The following is a 16,860-nucleotide window of genomic DNA, read 5'->3' on the forward strand; positions in this document are numbered from 1 at the left end:
ATAAAAATTAATTTAAAAGTATATTTTAACTTTAGGAATATTTATACATGTTTTAGGAGAGGATAAATGGTGATATTTTACAAATGGTTAAGAGGGTAGCATTGTTATGTCTCTGTGGATTCTGTTGGCTTAGTTTTTGCATGTATCTCAATTACATAGAAGATAAATTCCAGAGTCAAGAAAGAGAGATGGGGGACTTCCCTGGTGGTCCAGTAGTTGAGACTCAGCACTTCCACTGCATGGGATACAGCTTTGATCCCTGGTTGGGGAACTAAGATCCCCTGCAACCTGCACAGCATGGCCAAAAGAAAGAGATGTCAGAAAAGCCCCAGAAAACTATCTTAACTTTGTATAATTTAACAGATTAAATTAATAGTCTATTAACATTATATTTTTGGATGTTTTCGGCATACTCACTAAATTTATGGCAATACACAAAGAGCTTCATCTACTTTTGAAGATCGGTTGAATATCAAGGTACTCACCTAATGGGAAGTGACCTTCCACTTAGAGTGGGTAAGGTAGATCAGTGTGTATCAAGTGACCAGATGAGGGGATTGCCTCATCTGGCAATTGTGACTGTGATTGTGACTGATAAGAGTTCTGAAGCATTTTCAGTTGTCTGGTTTTCTTGATAATTAAAATGTGTTAATTTTCAAACCTTTATAGTATATATAGCAAAGTAGCCTTGCCTCAGGTCAGTATACCTGGGAGTCAAACTTCTGCTTAGAGGATTTCTAGTGTGATTTTTAAAAAATATTTTATTTATTTATTTTATTTTTGGCTGTGTCGTGTCTTAGTTGTGGCACACGGGATCTTTCGTTGTGGCACGTGGGCTCTTTGTTGCGGTGCACGTGCTTCTCTCTAGTTGTGGCGCATGGGCTCCAGAGCACGCGGGCTCAGTAGTTGCAGCGCGCGGGCTTAGTTGCCCCTCGGCATGTGGGATTTAAGTTCTCTGACCAGGGATCAAACCTGCATCCCCTGCACTGGAAGGCATATTCTCAACCACTGGACCACCAGGGAAGTCCCTCTAGTGTGATTTGTTTGAATAATAAAATATTTTCATCCTTTTAAATAATAATATTTGAATTTTTAAGTTGGTTTTTAAAAAAATTAATTTATTTCTTTATTTTTGGCTGTGTTGCGTCTTCTTTACCTTGCGCGGGCTTTCTCTGGTTGCAGCAAGTGGGGGCTATTCTTCGTTGCAGCGTATGGGCTTCTCATTGTGGTGGCTTCTCTTTGTTGCGTGCGGTGGCTTCTCTTTGTTGCTGAGCACGGGCTCTAGAGCACAGGCTCAGTAGTTGCGGCACACGGGCTTAGTTGCTCTGCAGCATGTGGGATATTCCTGGACCAGGGATCAGACCCATGTCCCCTGCATTGGCAGGCGGATTCTTAACCACTAAGCCACCAGGGAAGTCCAATACTTGAATTTTTAATTGGGATTATGACTGCAAAAATTAGAGAGAATTTAAATAGAAGAAAAATGAATGAAAATAATTAAATTTATCATTCACAGGACTTTGCAAGAGGATAATCCAAGTGGAGTCATTCTTAGTACTGATGATTATTTTTACATAAATGGACAATACCAGTTTGATGTAAAATACTTAGGAGAAGCACATGAATGGAATCAGAATCGTGGTAAGAATAGACATCAGATGATGCATAATATTAAGAGGAATATAAAGAAAAAAATCCACTTAGTGTTTGTATTTTGAGAGATGTATAACTTTTAAAAGTAATAATTATCTTTAATTCTAAATTATAACTATATATAATATAGGTAAAATTATAACAATTCTAATGTTACATAGTAAGTGAAAGAGGTAGTCTCATAGAGTTGTTATAAGAATTAAATGAGCTAAGTTTTATAGAATAGCTTAGAACATTGCATAACATGTTTAAGTTTTATTTAGTCAGTGGGTTATCTTGTCAGAAGTAGTAAGTCAGATTTTCTGTGCTGGTCTCTGAATAGCTCAAGGTGGTTACAGTTTTCTGGCTCTGGTTCCTGTTTCCTAAAATAGAATTTGCATTGTTAATCACTAGTCTTGCCTAGATTGGCTTAATTTTTATAGAGGATAGTGTGAGTGTAAAAATGACTCTCCTCAAACTGAATCTGCAGGGAGATCATAGGTAAAACCTTAATTTCTTTATTAGTGCAACTGTCTATTCACTGAAGATGGTTTTATTTTGAAATGTTTAGTTATGGATAGAGTTTCATGTGGGAAGTTCTTATTAAGACATAGAGACAATGTTTTACTTTGTGTTTCTTTTAAGATAAATGCACTGTGAAGGCTATTCTTGAGTTTGTCATCTTTAGACATTGTTAAATTTTTCTATATTCATTCTTGAACTAAATACTGAAGTGAAAACTCAGGAATACCAACACAAAAATAAACAGTGTGATGTGATGAAGAGCAGTCTTGAATTTCCCAGTTACTAGCTGTGTGATCTTGTGCAAGTTATTTATATTCTACAGGACCCAGTGTCTTCATCTGTAAAAGGGCTTAATAATACTAAACCCCCAGGATTCTTGTAAAGGTTAAATGAGAATGAAAAGTGCGTAGCCGTAGTTCAGTGCGCCCTTTCTATAACAACAACCGCAACAATGATGATATGAAATTAATTGGCAGAAGTCTTTTTTTAAAAAGCTTTATTGAATGAGATATAAGAATCAAATAGTTTTTAGCATATTCAGTGTTGTACAACCATCACCACAATCAATTTTAGAACGTTTTTATCACTCCAGAAAGACCTCATACCCATTAGCAGTCACTCCTCATTTCTCCCCAACTCTCTCCCAGCCCCAGGCAACTACTACTTTACTTTCTATTTCTATAGGTTTGTCTCTTCTGAACATTTCATACAAGTAGAATCATATAATATGTGGTCTTTGTGAATGGCTTTCTTTCATTTAGCATAACGTTTTCAAGGTTCATCCATGTTGTAGAAAGTATCAGTACTTTATTCTTTTTTTTTTTTGCTGTACGCGGGCCTCTCACTGCTGTGGCCTCTCCCGTTGCGGAGCACAGGCTCCGGACACACAGGCTCCGCGGCCATGGCTCGCGGGCCCAGCCGCTGCGCGGCATGTGGGATCTTCCGGGATAGGGGCACGAACCCGTGTCCCCTGCATCGGCAGGTGGACTCTCAACCACTGTGCCACCAGGGAAGCCCAGTACTTTATTCTTTTTTATGGCTGAATAATATTCCATTATATGGATCTGCCACATTTTGTTTATCCATTCATTAGTTGATGGACATTTGGGTTGTTTCCACTTTTTGGCTATTATGAATAATGTTGCTATGAACATGCCTGTCTATGTCTAACCTTTTTAGTAACTGCCAAGCTATTTTCCAAAGTAGCTGCACTATTTTACATTCCCAGTAGCAGTTTATGAGGGTTCCAACTTCTCTATATCTTTACCAACACATGTTATTATCTGTCTTTTTTTTTTTTTTTTTTTTTTTGCGGTACGCGGGCCTCTCACTGCTGTGGCCTCTCCTGTTGCGGAGCACAGGCTCCGGACGCGCGGGCTCAGCGGCCATGGCTCACGGGCCCAGCCGCTCCGCAGCATGTGGGATCCTCCCGGACCTGGGCACAAACCCGTGTCCCCTGCATCGGCAGGCGGACTCTCAACCACTGCGCCACCAGGGAAGCCCTATCTATCTTTTTGATTATAGCTATCCTGGTGGGTGTGAAGTGGTATCTTGTTGTGGTTTTGATTTGCATTTTCCTGATGGCTGATGATGTTGAGCATCTTTTTGTGTGCTTGTTGGCTACTTGTTTATCTCCTTTGGAGAACTATCTATTCAAATCTTTTGCCATTTTTATTTATTTATTTTTTATTTATTTATTTTTTTTGCGGTACGCGGGCCTCTCACTGCCGTGGACCCTCCCATTGCAGAGCACAGGCTCCGGATGCGCAGGCTCAGCGGCCACGGCCCACGGGCCCAGCCGCCCCGCGGCATGCGGGACCCTCCCGGACCGGGGCACGAACCCGTGTCCCCCTGCATCGGCAGGCGGACTCTCAACCACTGCGCCACCAGGGAAGCCCTTTTGCCATTTTTAAATTGAATTATTTGTCTTTTTATTATTGAGTTATAAGAGAGTATACAGAACTTTTAAAACTTCCAAATATTTTCCTTGTAAGGCTTATTTATTGTGGCTCATCATTAATTCCCTGAATGGTCTAATTCCTTGGCAAAAAAGGCAGTTTTATAAGAAAATCTCTTGCACAGGCATATAATAGTTTATTCCAAATCAAGACATCTTGTTTTTTGTCATGTGTATGCGTGTTTGCCTACATTTTTTGTTTTTAAACTTTATTTTGGAATAATTTTAGATTTATGGAAAGGTTTGCAAAGGCAGTATTGAGTTTCTCTATACCCCTCACCCATTTGGCCCTAATGCTAACACTTTATATAACTATGGTACATTTGTCAAGACTAAGAAATTAAAATTAACATTGATACATTGCTATTAACTAATCTCCAGATTTTACTTAGATTTTAGTTTTTCTACAAAAGTCCTTTTCTGTTCCAGAATCCAGATTCTGGATTCATGGTATCCAGAATCTTATCCAGGATACCGTGTTGCTTTTAGCATGGTATGATATTGTTTTTACTGATAGCTTTTTTCCCCATTTATGCTATTTATACATGTAACACACACATCAAACTAAAATCAGACAGTTTTTATTAATTTCTCTGATTATAATTTTAGTATTTATTTAGTATTTATTATTCAACATTTCCCTATATTTTAATTTTTTATATATTCAAAAGTAGTATTTAGAAGTAGAGTTGTGAATAAAATTAGCACATATCTATGATTTTCAAATTATGAAAAAAGATCAGATTTTTGAAATATCAAGATAATCCTTAATATTGTTACTAAAAGTGATTTCTCATTTTCTGTTTGTATTTCAGCAAAAGAAGCATTTGAGAAGACGGTATCTCCTATAATAATAGATAATACAAATCTACAGGCATGGGAAATGAAGCCATATGTTGCTTTGGTTTGTACCATGAATTGTCATAAGTCTAATAGTGGGTTTGAAATTATTGGGGGATGTTAATTACACAAGTGAATCTCAAGTAAACAGTCCTTGGACTGTATGTAACTGAGCTTTCTCTGGTCTTTAGCAAAATGAGAAAAATAGGAATAGTTTTCCATAAAACTAAATTTATTCAATTTTCAAATTTTGAGATTCAGTTTTTAAATTCTGAGATTGTTTTTGTTTTTTGATGTCTTTTATGAAAAGATAGTGGTATTATAATTTTATGTTTGTGTGTATTTATATGTATGTATGTGTGTGACTACACACACACACAACCATTTTCTTATTGCTTTTACTTGGCAGAATCAAAATTTGCTGGTTCTTTCCTAGTCCCCAAATTTCTTTTGAAATTTTGCTATTCTGAGAAATTCAAAATTCTGTACACTCAGCTATTTTCAGTTCTCCAAATTTGCTGGATTCCTTTTTTGTCCAACTTTGATGTCAGCTTTTTCAGGAAGTTAGCTTTCATTCACTTACTAAAAAGCTGAATTGGGCACTCTTTCTGCTTTCCTGGCACTCTGGCTTACTTCTGTCATAGTATTAAGCACACTGTTTTTATCAGTAGGCCATGGGTTGACTAACTTTTTTCTAGAAAGCACCAGATAGTAAATATTTTAGGTTTTGCAGGCCACAGTTTCTGTTGCATATTCTCTTTTAACAACCTTTTAAAGATAAAAACACACACACACAAAAACTATTCTTAGCTCCTAGGCTGTACAAATACTGGCTGATGGGCTGAATTTGGCTCTAAGCCATCCATTTTTCTTGAGGGTAAGCCTATCATTTTTTTCATCATTGTATCTCCAGAGTATAGCACTATGCTTGGCATATAATTAATATATATTCATTGAGTAACTTGGTGACTGAAGCTTTTGTGAGTATGGGTATTTTTTGTTTTATTACCCCAAGGTTAGCACATCTGGCACATGGAAGCTCAGTTTGTTTCTTTAGTTAGTGAATATTGTACTTGCTGATTTATGTTCTTAACACATCCAACTTATACACCCATTGCTGTGCCCAGTGCACTTGTACTGTTTTGAAGTACAAGGTGTGATTTTTCACTTTTCTGAAGAAAATTGTGTCCTTTGAACAAGTGAGATTTTACTTCTGTGCAGGGCAGTAGAGGGAACAAAGACTTGATTTTAGTGCATTGGGAGCTGAAACTCAGTTTGCTTTCTGGCCTTAGGAGTTCCTAGTTTCTAGACTAATATATTCACCACTGGGACCTGCTTCCCCCTTAACCTTACTTGACTCCTCTGTAGGTTTTTCTTAGCTTCCTGCTCTCATCTTAGAAAGTTCTGTATTTTCCTATGAAAATAGGAAAAAAAACACTTTATTTTCCTATGTAGAAAACAAAGAAGTCCTTGAATTATGTGTTTCTGATTTTCGTTTAGGCTTCAGGCTTTTATAATGTTTTCTTTCCCCTTTTTTATTATATAATGATTGAAAATATGAAGCTATTTTTCCAGTATCGATTCCTTGACTCTTTGCAACTCTACTTAGAAGTATAAAGGACTCCTGCTTATCATAGATGCCAAATGCTTTTGTCTTCATAAAGAAGTAGATGTAGGAATTACTGTAGAGAAGAGGATCACTTTTTGCTTCTTTTGGTAGTAAGATAATGAAAGCTGTAGGGGAGTGGAATAGAGTAGAGAAAACAGTCTATTACCATCTTGACTGTCATTTACAAAAGTAGCTAAAGTAGTAAGAGATAAATAGGGAGCAGTCAAGTATGCTTAGTGGCAATTGGCAAAACGTGTGTGTGTGTGTGTGTGTATGTGTGTGTGTATGTGTGTGTGTATGTATGTATATATATGGCAAAGCAATATTGTTCCTTGTGGGCTATCATAGAGGTTGACCTAAGTCAGAATCCTCTTAAGTAATGTAACGTATTATTAAGGTTTGCCTATTGATACGGGAGTTGAAAAAGTCTTTAAATTCATAGTCTCTCTTTTTCTCTTTGTGTATGCGTGCATTTAAAATTAATTTGATCCTAACAGCTGTATGATACCCCTTTAGGTAATTAGAGACCTGGGCTATTGCCAGGCCTTGAATCATTTGTATGAAATTTGGTGCTGAGGGGAGGAGATGGAAGTGAGTAAGCTCATTACAGGGTGTTATTGTCACTACCTACCTTGGTGTCTGGGTTGAATTTTGGACTTTTCTGTCAGAATGACAGAAAATAGCAATGACCACTCTTGGCATCTTGTCATAAAGCTGAGAGGATCAATAGTGGGAGTTGAGGACAGAGATGTAATGGTGGTTGGGGAGATGGTAGGGCAGATTATGTAAGGGCTCGTACATAGATCACTGTGAGGACTTTGGATTTTACCTTGGGTGACTTGGAAGATAACATTAGTCTGCTCAGGCTGCCATTAAAAAATACCATAGACTGGGTAGCTTCAACAAGAGGAAATTAATTTTCTCATAGTTCTGGAGGCTAGACGTCCCAGATCAAGGTCCAGCAGGGTCAGTTTCTGGTGAGAGTTCTCTTCCTCCCTTGCAGGTGGCCATTTTCTTGCTGTGTTTTCACATGGTGGAGAGAGCAAGTTCTCTGGTGTCTCTTCTTTTTTTTTTTTTTTTTTTTTTGCGGTACACGGGCCTCTCACTGTTGTGGCCTCTCCCTTTGTGGAGCACAGGCTCCGGATGCGCAGGCCCAGCGGCCATGGCTCATGGGCCCAGCCGCTTCACTACATGTGGGATCTTCCCGGACCGGGGCACGAACCCGAGTCCCCTGCATCGGCAGGAGGACTCTCAACCACTGCGCCACCAGGGAAGCCCCAGGATGTCTCTTCTTATGAGGGCACTAATCTTAACAGGTTAGGGCCCTAACCTTTTGACTTCATTTAACCCTAATTACTTCTATAAAGATCCTGTCTACAAACACAGTCACATGGTGGGATGGCGGTTTCCACATATGGGATCTGAGGGGACACAATCATTCAGTTCATAACAGGGTTTTGAGTGACATGATCTGACTATTAAAAGGATCACTGTAGTGCAGCATTGAGAATAGACTTAAGAGTGGGGAAGAATGGAAGCAGGGAGACTAGAGGGCTATAGTGTTAATTAAAGTAAAGGATCACATGGTTCAGACCAACATGGTAGCAGTAAAGGTGATAGTGAGTAGAGATTAGATTCTGGATATATTTTTAAAGTAGAGCCAACTGAATTTCTTATTGTATTGATGTGGATGTGAAAGAAAGAGAGGCATTAAGTATGACATCAAGGTTGGTTTTTGGCTTGTGGGATGTTGTCATCAATTGATGTGGAGAGGGTTCAATTCAGGTAGAATAGTTTTGTTTTGTTTTTTTTGTCACACTGCACAGCATGTGGGATCTTAGTTCCCTGACTAGGGATTGAACTGCAGAGTCTTAACCACTGGACTGCCAGGGTAGTCCCCAGGTAGAATAGTTTTGTGGTGGGTGTGAGGTAATGAATTTCAGAAGTTTAGGTGTGACTGTGTTAAGTTTGTTTAATAGGTAATTGGATCTGTGGGTTTGGAGTTCAGGAGCGAATTCTGGGCTAACAATATATATTTGAGAGTCATTACCTAATGCATGATATTTAAAGCCAAGGAGTGGCATGATAATTACTGAGGAAGTGAGTGTGGATCAAGAGTAGAAGACCAAGGACTAAGTCTGGGCCATTCCATTGTGAGAAGAGGTCTGGGTGAAAGGGACGGACTAACAAAAAAGACTGAGAACACCCACCCAGTTGGAGGAGTAGGAAAAGCAATAGTAATGAAAACAGTGTAAGAAGAGAGTGATGAACTGTGACAAATGCTGCTGAGAGGCAAGAGAGTGAGAATTAACCATAACATTTTTCAATGTGGAAGTAATTCATGGTTTCCATGCCCAGTTTCAATGGAGGAGCCAGTTGGAGTGGGTTTGAGAGGCTAGAAGGGGAAGAATTAGAGACAGAATATAGTTATTATTTGAGACGTTTTCCTGCAATGGGAGTAGGAAAATGGGGAGATAGCTGTCAGGGGATGAGGGGTTAGAGTAAGATGGGAGAAATAACTGAATGTGATGAGATTGATTCAGCAGGGAGAGAAAAATTAATCATGCCTCAGAGGGGAGAGTTGCTGAACTCAGTTACCCTTGAGATAGAGAAGATGGATCTAGTGCACAAGTATAGGGCTTGGCTTTTAGATTACAGCCATATTAGAGTTTTGAAAAATAGAATGAGCTATCTTTTAGAGTGGTTTTAAACTTACAAAAGTCGTGCATGTATATGGTAGGTATTCAAACCATAAAAAAGAATGCCTAAAGTCCTATCCCCTTTAGGTAGGTGCTTTTCATAGTATTTTTGAGAATCTTTCCAGAAGTTTTTATACATATACAGATGTGTAACTAATCCTTTTTTATTCAAGTGAAAATTCTGTATCTTACTTTCTTAACAATTTATATTAAGAACATTTTCTCATTAACACATAGTATTTTTAAAACCATTGTATATATTTTCACTTTATGGCTGTATCTTCATTTCTTTAGCCAGTTCCATGTTAATAGACACTAAGTTGTTTGTATTCTTTTGCCATTACAAATAATGGCAAACTGGATATCCTGCCGTATATATATTTCTGCACTCTGACATAAGTTTTTATCAATAGCATAAATTTCTGGAAGTTCATTGCTGGATCAAAGAGACTGTACATTTTACCAGGTAACACACTCATCAAGATTAGATAATCTTTTAGGTTCTTTCAGTTTTAACATGCTGTGAATTTGGAAACAATGAATTAAATTTCATGGAAGTAATTATTTTAAAATGCATTTGTCTTTTTTGTATGTAGTCTCAAAAACATAAATATAAAGTCCTTTTCCGGGAACCGGATACCTGGTGGAAATTCAAACCAAAGGAACTTGCAAGGTAAAACTTGGAGTTTATCTAACATGTTTTTAATTTCATGAGAGCGATAGAAAGTCCATCTAGATTTTTTTCCCCTTGTAAATAATGAACGAAACAAAATGTATTAGATTGCGGCTTTGCCACTTAAAAATTGATAACAAATTTTGTATTGCCTATAGGCTTTCTTTTTTCAGTTTGTGAAGAATTTGTCTTTTTCTTCCTAAATTGTTAATTAGCAGTCAGGAAAATTCCAATTGTCTTATATAGTCAGTACTTTATTACTTATTAATAATATAATGTCAATATCTGAAACTAGAAGAGATTCTAGGATTTGGCAAACCTGAACCATGTGCTACTGGCAGGAACAAATTGTTGTAGCTGCCTAGTGACTCACAATGCTGGAAGGAAGTGAGGAGGTATAAATGGAAAAGGTAGCAAATGTTCAGCTGTCCAGGTTTTTCACTACCCACTCTGCTTTCCCCCCAAGGTTATACTTTTTTCTTTGATTGTTTGACTTGGATAAAAATGTTAATTCAGGACATGGACATACAGTGTATTTTGTTTTGTGCTCTGTATTCCCTTAGAGATAGCCCTAAATTAATTTTGGTCAGAGTATTTTCTCCATGGTAATTTAAACTAATGTCAGTACTAAATAAAGGACAACCTAACTTTAGGACATTCACAATGTTGTGCAACCATCACCACTGTTTAATTAATGAACGTTTTCATTACCTCAACAAAGAAACCCTGTATTTGCTATTAGTCACTCCCAATTCCCCTTTCCCTTGGCAACTACTAATCCACCTTTCTGTCTCTATCAATTTGCCTATTCCAGACATTTCATATAAATGGGATTATACAATATGTGACCTTTTGTGTCTGACATCTTCACTTAGCATAATGTTTTCAAGGTTCACCCATGTTGGAGCATGTATCAGTACTTCATTCCTTTTTATTACCCTTTTGATACATTACTAGATTTGGTTTTCTAATATTTCATTTAGGATTTTTGCATCTGTATGAATGAGTGAGATTGACTTACAGTTTTTTCTTCTTTGCCCTGTCTTGCCTGGTTTTGGTATAATGGTTTTAGGTTCATAAGATTAGTTGGGAAGTATTTCTTCTCTTTTTTGAGTTTATGTAAGTTTGAATGTTTGATAGAATTTACTTATGAAACTGTCTGGATCCTCTATTTTCTTTGTGAGAAGTTTCCATTGGAATTTGTCCATTACACCAAAGTTTTCAAATTTATTAAGACCGTTTATGGGACTTCCCTGGTGGCTCAATGGTTAAGAATCTGCCTGCCAATGCAGGGGACACGGGTCCAAGCCCTGGTCTGGGAAGATCCCACATGCCGCAGAGCAGCTAAGCCCGTGTGCCACGACTACTGAGCCTGCACTCTAGAGCCCGCGAGCCACAAATACTGAGCCCTCATGCCACAACTACTGAAGCTCACATGCCTAGAGCCCATGCTCCGTAACAAGAGAAACTACCGCAATGAGAAGCCTGCGTACCGCAACGAAGAGTAGCCCCCACTCCCCGTAGCTAGAGAAAGCCCATGCACAGCAACAAAGACCCAACACAACCAAAAAATTAAATAAATAAATAAAACAAAAATCTTTTTATTAAAACTCTTGTAGTATTCTCTTACCATTTACATCTCTGCTGCATCTATACTTCTCAATCCTAATGTGTTTATGTGTATCTTCTTTTTTTTCTTGATTATTCTTAGCAGAGATCAGATTTTTTTGTTTTTATAAATTTATTTATTTGTTTGTTTTTACTTTTGGCTGTGTTGGGTCTTCGTTGCTGTGCACGGGCCTTATCTAGTTGCAGCAAGTAAGGGCTACTCTTCATTGCGGTGCGCAGACTTCTCATTGTCGTGGTTTCTCTTGTTGCAGAGCATGGGCTCTAGGCACGTGGGCTTCAGTAGTTGTGGCACGAGGGCTCAGTAGTTGTGGCTTGCGGGCTCTAGAGCGCAGGCTCAGTAGTTGTGGCACACGGGCTTAGCTGCTCTGCGGCATGTGAGATCTTCCCGGACCAGGGATCAAACCTGTGTCTCCTGCATTGTCAGGCGGATTCTTAACCACTGTGCCACCAGGGAAGCCCGAGATCAGATTTTTTATTAGCCTTTTCAAATAGACATCTTTCTGCTTTGTTGATCTTTCTATTATAAGTTTGTTTTATGTTTCATTCATTTCTGCTTCTTTTATTCTACTTTCTTTGCTTTAAAAAAATCTATTTTGCTTTGTTTATTCTTTTTTTTTTTTTAGCTGCATTGGGTCTTCGTTGCAGTGCGCGGGCTTCTCATTGCAGTGGCTTCTCTTGTTGGGGAGCACGGGCTCTAGGCGCATGGGCTTCAGTAGTTGTGGCATGTGGGCTCAGTAATTGTGGCTCTTGGGCTCTAGAGCACGGGCTCAGTAGTTGTAGTGCATGGGCTTAGTTGCTCCACGGCATGTGGGATCTTCCTGGACCAGGGCTTGAACCTGTGTCCCTTGCATTGGCAGGCAGATTCTTAACCACCGAGCCACCAACGAAGCCCTAGGTCATTTTCTAATATGAGCATTTAATGCTATAAATTTCCCTAAGTATCATGTTAGATGCTCCTAGAATTTTAGTATATAATATCTTCTTTTTATCATTTATTTTCTAGTTTGCATTACTGTTACTTTAATTCTTTAACCCTTGGGTTGTTTAGAACTATGTTTTAAATTTTGGAACAGATGGTTTTAAAATTTATCTTTTCCAAAAAATTGGTTTTCAACTTTACTGCAGTAGGTAAGATTGTGCAGTTTGTATGATACTAATTCTCTGATATTTTTAAAGATGTGTTTCACTAGTTCATTGTCAATTTTTTATAAATGTTCATATTTGCTTGATAAGAATGTATAACAGTTGTAGTATATTAATATATCATTAAATCATGCTTATTCTTTTGCTTGCATCTGTAGCTTTACTTTTCAGAAAATTTTGCTTGATGGATTAATGTTTAAGAGAGGGATGAGAAAATGTACTATGGGAGAGGTGTTGATACCTCCCTCTATTATGTTGATTATGTCAGTTTTTCCTTATAATTCTGCCCATTTTTGCTTTAAATATACTGAGGATATTTTTTGAAGTGCATATAAGCTTAAGATTTTTATATCACTCTAATTGAACCTTTTATCCTTGTCTAGTAATTTTCTTTTATTAATATTAATTTTTGTTATAAAATCTAATTTGTCTAATATAAATAGAACTATACCAGTTCTTTTAGTTAATATTTGAGTGTTATTTCTTTTTCTATACTTTTTCTTTCAACCTTCAGTATCTTTGTGTTTAGGTGTACCTCTTATAACCAGTATGGCTGGGTTTTAAAAAATTCACTCTATCTTTGGCTTTTAATTGATAAGCTTAGTTCTTTTACAGTTATTTTGGGTATTCATATAATTGGTCTTGTTTCTTGCTGTCTCTCTCTGTACTTTTTATTTACCTCACCTTTTCTGTGGTTGTTTTTTCTCCTATCACAGAAAATTATGTATTTGATTTTTTTTCCTCCTTTTTTGGATTTTTTTAATTGAATGCAAATTTTCTTACTCGTTTTTTCCTTCTCTACTAATTTGGAGATTATAGACACTTCCTAAACTCTTTTAGTGGTTACATTAAAAGTTTTATCATGCAAACTTTAAAATTAAACTATTTTCCTAGCTTTCCTCTTCACAAATACAAGGACTTTCAAACATGTTAACTCTGATACTTACCTCCCTTCCAACTTACATGCTATGATTATCTGGAATGTACAGATGGTGTTTGTTTTCACTCGTTTAGTTATTTGTGCTGTGTGTAGTGTTTTGTGCTTAATTTTCCTTTCATTATAGGTCTTTCATCTGAGAATTTCCTTCTGCCTGACATTCATCTTTTAGGATTTTCTTTACATTGTAGACCAGTTTCATGTCAATCTCTTTCTTTTTTTTCTCTTTTTTTAAAATCTGAAAATCCTTTTATTGTCCTCATTCTTATAAGATACTTTTGCTGAGTGTATATATCCTAGATTGACAGTTTCTGTTATTGATGATGACATTTGTCCATTATTATTGTTGTCAGGTGTAATTCTAATAGTTGGTTTCTTTGTAGATGATTAGTTTTTTTAAATTTCTAGTTGTTTTTAATATTATCTCTATCTTTAGTGAATGACAATATCAGTACTGTGTTTCTAGTTGTAGATTTCTTATTTATCTTGCTTAAGATTTGTTGGATTTGTGAGATTAGGAGATTGATGTCTTTCATCAGTTCTGGAACATTCTCAGCCATTTTTCTTTAAATTGCTTCTGTCCCACATACTCTCTCTTCTCTTTCTGGGACTTGGATTAGATGTATACTAGACCTCTTTGCTCTGTCCTCTATGTCTATGTCTCTTAACCTCTCTTTCATATTTTCTATCTCTTTGCTTTTCTGTCATCTGAAACCAGACAAGACTGAGGTATTTAAATATGAAAGCCAGATTTCCCCAGGTGGCAAATGCTAATATTAGCCCCGGGATCCAGACACTAAATGTTGGATCCAGCCTGAGATAGGAGAGTTTCAACTGGGATGTTTTCATTAAGACAAGACCCTTGAAGGACTAAAGCATACCATCTTGCCTCCTGGCAGATGCAAATTCAGATGCTGTATGAATGAAAGCACCCCCAGTTTAAGGCCTAAGGATTCCCATATATTAGATTCAACTAAGTGTGAGCTCATAAACAAAAACAAAGGAATAAGCTACCATGAATGAAAGCACAAATATAACAAACTTCATATTTGGACATCCGGAGACTTCAAATACTAGGAATGTTTTTTCTTTACTTGAACTTAAAATGTGTTAAAGTGTGTGTCTGCTTTAATTTGTATGGGATCCAGTTTTACTGTAATAGGAGTGTCCTTTGGCACATCTAGTCTGCTGTACTGGCATAAGTGGAAGCCTCTGTAGTGGAATTTTTTGTCACTAGTTAATAATGAATCAATTGAAATGATGGTCATGTTCGTATGAGATTTTTTTGTCAGAGCTTGAGAATAACTTCTCTTAAAGTTATTAAGATCTGCTGGTTTTTTCCAAGTTGATGAAGGATGTTTGGAAAAGATTGTATGGCATGATTAAGAAAATGGTGATTTAGGACATTCTGAATAAAATGAAACTTAGAATCAAATAGTTTATATTGTGTCATAATAAACCAGTTTTGATATTTTTATGTATTAGAAATGTATCATTGTTTCTCTTAACATTATATGAGCTGATTTTTTAAAAACTTAATTACCAATGTTCCTTCTACCCTTTTTTTCCCCTGGAATTTTTAGGCGTAATATTCATGGGATAAGCAAAGAAAAAATAACAAGAATGTTGGAACACTATCAACGTTTTGTTTCAGTGCCCATAATCATGAGTTCTTCAGTTCCAGAGAAAATGGAACGTATCGAGTTGTGTGCATATTCTTGTGACAGAAGTACTAGGTAGGTTAAAGTCTCTATGTACAGAAATTCAATTAAAAAACTTAATTTTAAAAAATCTGATAATTTAGGAACTTCTAAAATCACTGCCAAATAACTTTAAAAATAAGGTAGGCATTTGTTGTTTGTAGGGTTTAGGTATAGTCTTACCTGGAACAGGATATATATGGTTAGCAAGAGAAGTAAAAGTTTATGTGGGTGATGACATACATGGGGGTTTCATTGTCTTTTGGTTTATGTAGGTCCCTGTTTACACTATGAATACTCCGGCCTTCTTTATTTAACTTGCTGCTATTCCAGTATTTATCTGTTACATTATCTACCCTCTATTGTTATTTTGTATATAGTCACATTACTTCTTAATTTTCTTAGGTATTAATAAAAATACTCTTTCAAGCTAGTATCGTAAAAATGTATTATGCATGGTATACTTTTACTAAGTAATAACAAGTCACAACCTTTTGAAAGTTTGCAATTCAGGATAGTACTGATTATGTTAAAAACATTTAGGATACATAAACAATTGAATCAATAAGTGAGTAAAGAAGAGTCTTAAATATAGAGTTCTGAATTGCTCACATTTTTTGATGATTAGGGATGAGAGACCCTTTTAAAAAGGAGTTGGGAAAAGAAAATTCACAAATGCTCTTTTATTGAGGAGCAGTATTGCAAAGTGGTTAAGAATGTGGGCTCCTTAGCTGTATTTCCTGGCTTCAAATCCCAAAGATTTGTCAGATCTTTGACAAATTATAAAATCTCTCTATACTTCGGCTCCTCATTTGCAAAATGGCAATAGTAACACTTTGCTTATAAGGATCTCATAAGGATTATGAATTAATACTTGTGAAGAACTTATAACATACTAGCATCTGGTGTATAGAAAACTGAATGTTAGGTGTGATTTCACTTAGGAAGGCTTCATGGGATAGTTGGGACTTTGAGAACTCCTGCAATAAAGAAAGAAAGGAAGATGAGTTGTTAAATAAGGAAAATGCACTGAAGTTAAAAGTATAATGATTCGGCAAAAGTGCTCTGAGCCTGAAATTAACATCGAGGATGGCTTTAAAAAATTTAGCAAGTGACATCTCAAATGAGAGCTGTCCTCCCTTTCTCTCATTTCACTTAATTGTGCAGATCATGTTGGTTGACTCTTTGAGACTTTGTAAATCAATCTTAAGCATTTTCCTCTGCAACAAATGACAGGTGGTATAGAGGCAGACCTAGTTTCACATATATTAAGCTTAAATAGGTTGGAAAGGAGCTAGGGAGGTGTCCTCTTCTGGGAACAAATTTAGAACCTTAACTTTAATATTTAATGCATAATAAACACCTTAACTGAAAATCTCATGTTAATTATTCAATTTGAAAAAATCTGAGTGCTTCTTGTATGCCAAGCGTTGTGCTAGGTGTTGGGATTACAATAAAGTGATGTGTTCATAGTGTATTAGGGAAGGATCAAGTGTCTCGTCTTTCAGTTGAATGA

The 16,860-nt window shown here is 36.7% G+C and overlaps 1 protein-coding gene across 10 annotated transcripts in view; it reads left to right on the top strand.

Moving 5' to 3' along the window:
- N4BP2 (NEDD4 binding protein 2) overlaps window positions 1–16,860 on the top strand; it is an 85,533-nt gene that overhangs the window by 36,729 nt on the left and 31,944 nt on the right. For all 10 annotated transcript variants that reach the window (XM_082611505.1, XM_082611497.1, XM_082611496.1 and 7 more), the window contains 4 exons: window positions 1,517–1,641; window positions 4,930–5,018; window positions 9,859–9,935; window positions 15,228–15,380. In XM_082611505.1, coding sequence (XP_082467631.1) covers window positions 1,517–1,641; window positions 4,930–5,018; window positions 9,859–9,935; window positions 15,228–15,380 — 444 coding nt within the window. The remainder of the gene's footprint in view (window positions 1–1,516; window positions 1,642–4,929; window positions 5,019–9,858; window positions 9,936–15,227; window positions 15,381–16,860) is intronic.

This window comes from Mesoplodon mirus (assembly GCF_964341445.2).
Source record: "Mesoplodon mirus genome assembly, chromosome: 2".
In the NCBI taxonomy this organism is placed as follows: domain Eukaryota; kingdom Metazoa; phylum Chordata; class Mammalia; order Artiodactyla; family Ziphiidae; genus Mesoplodon; species Mesoplodon mirus.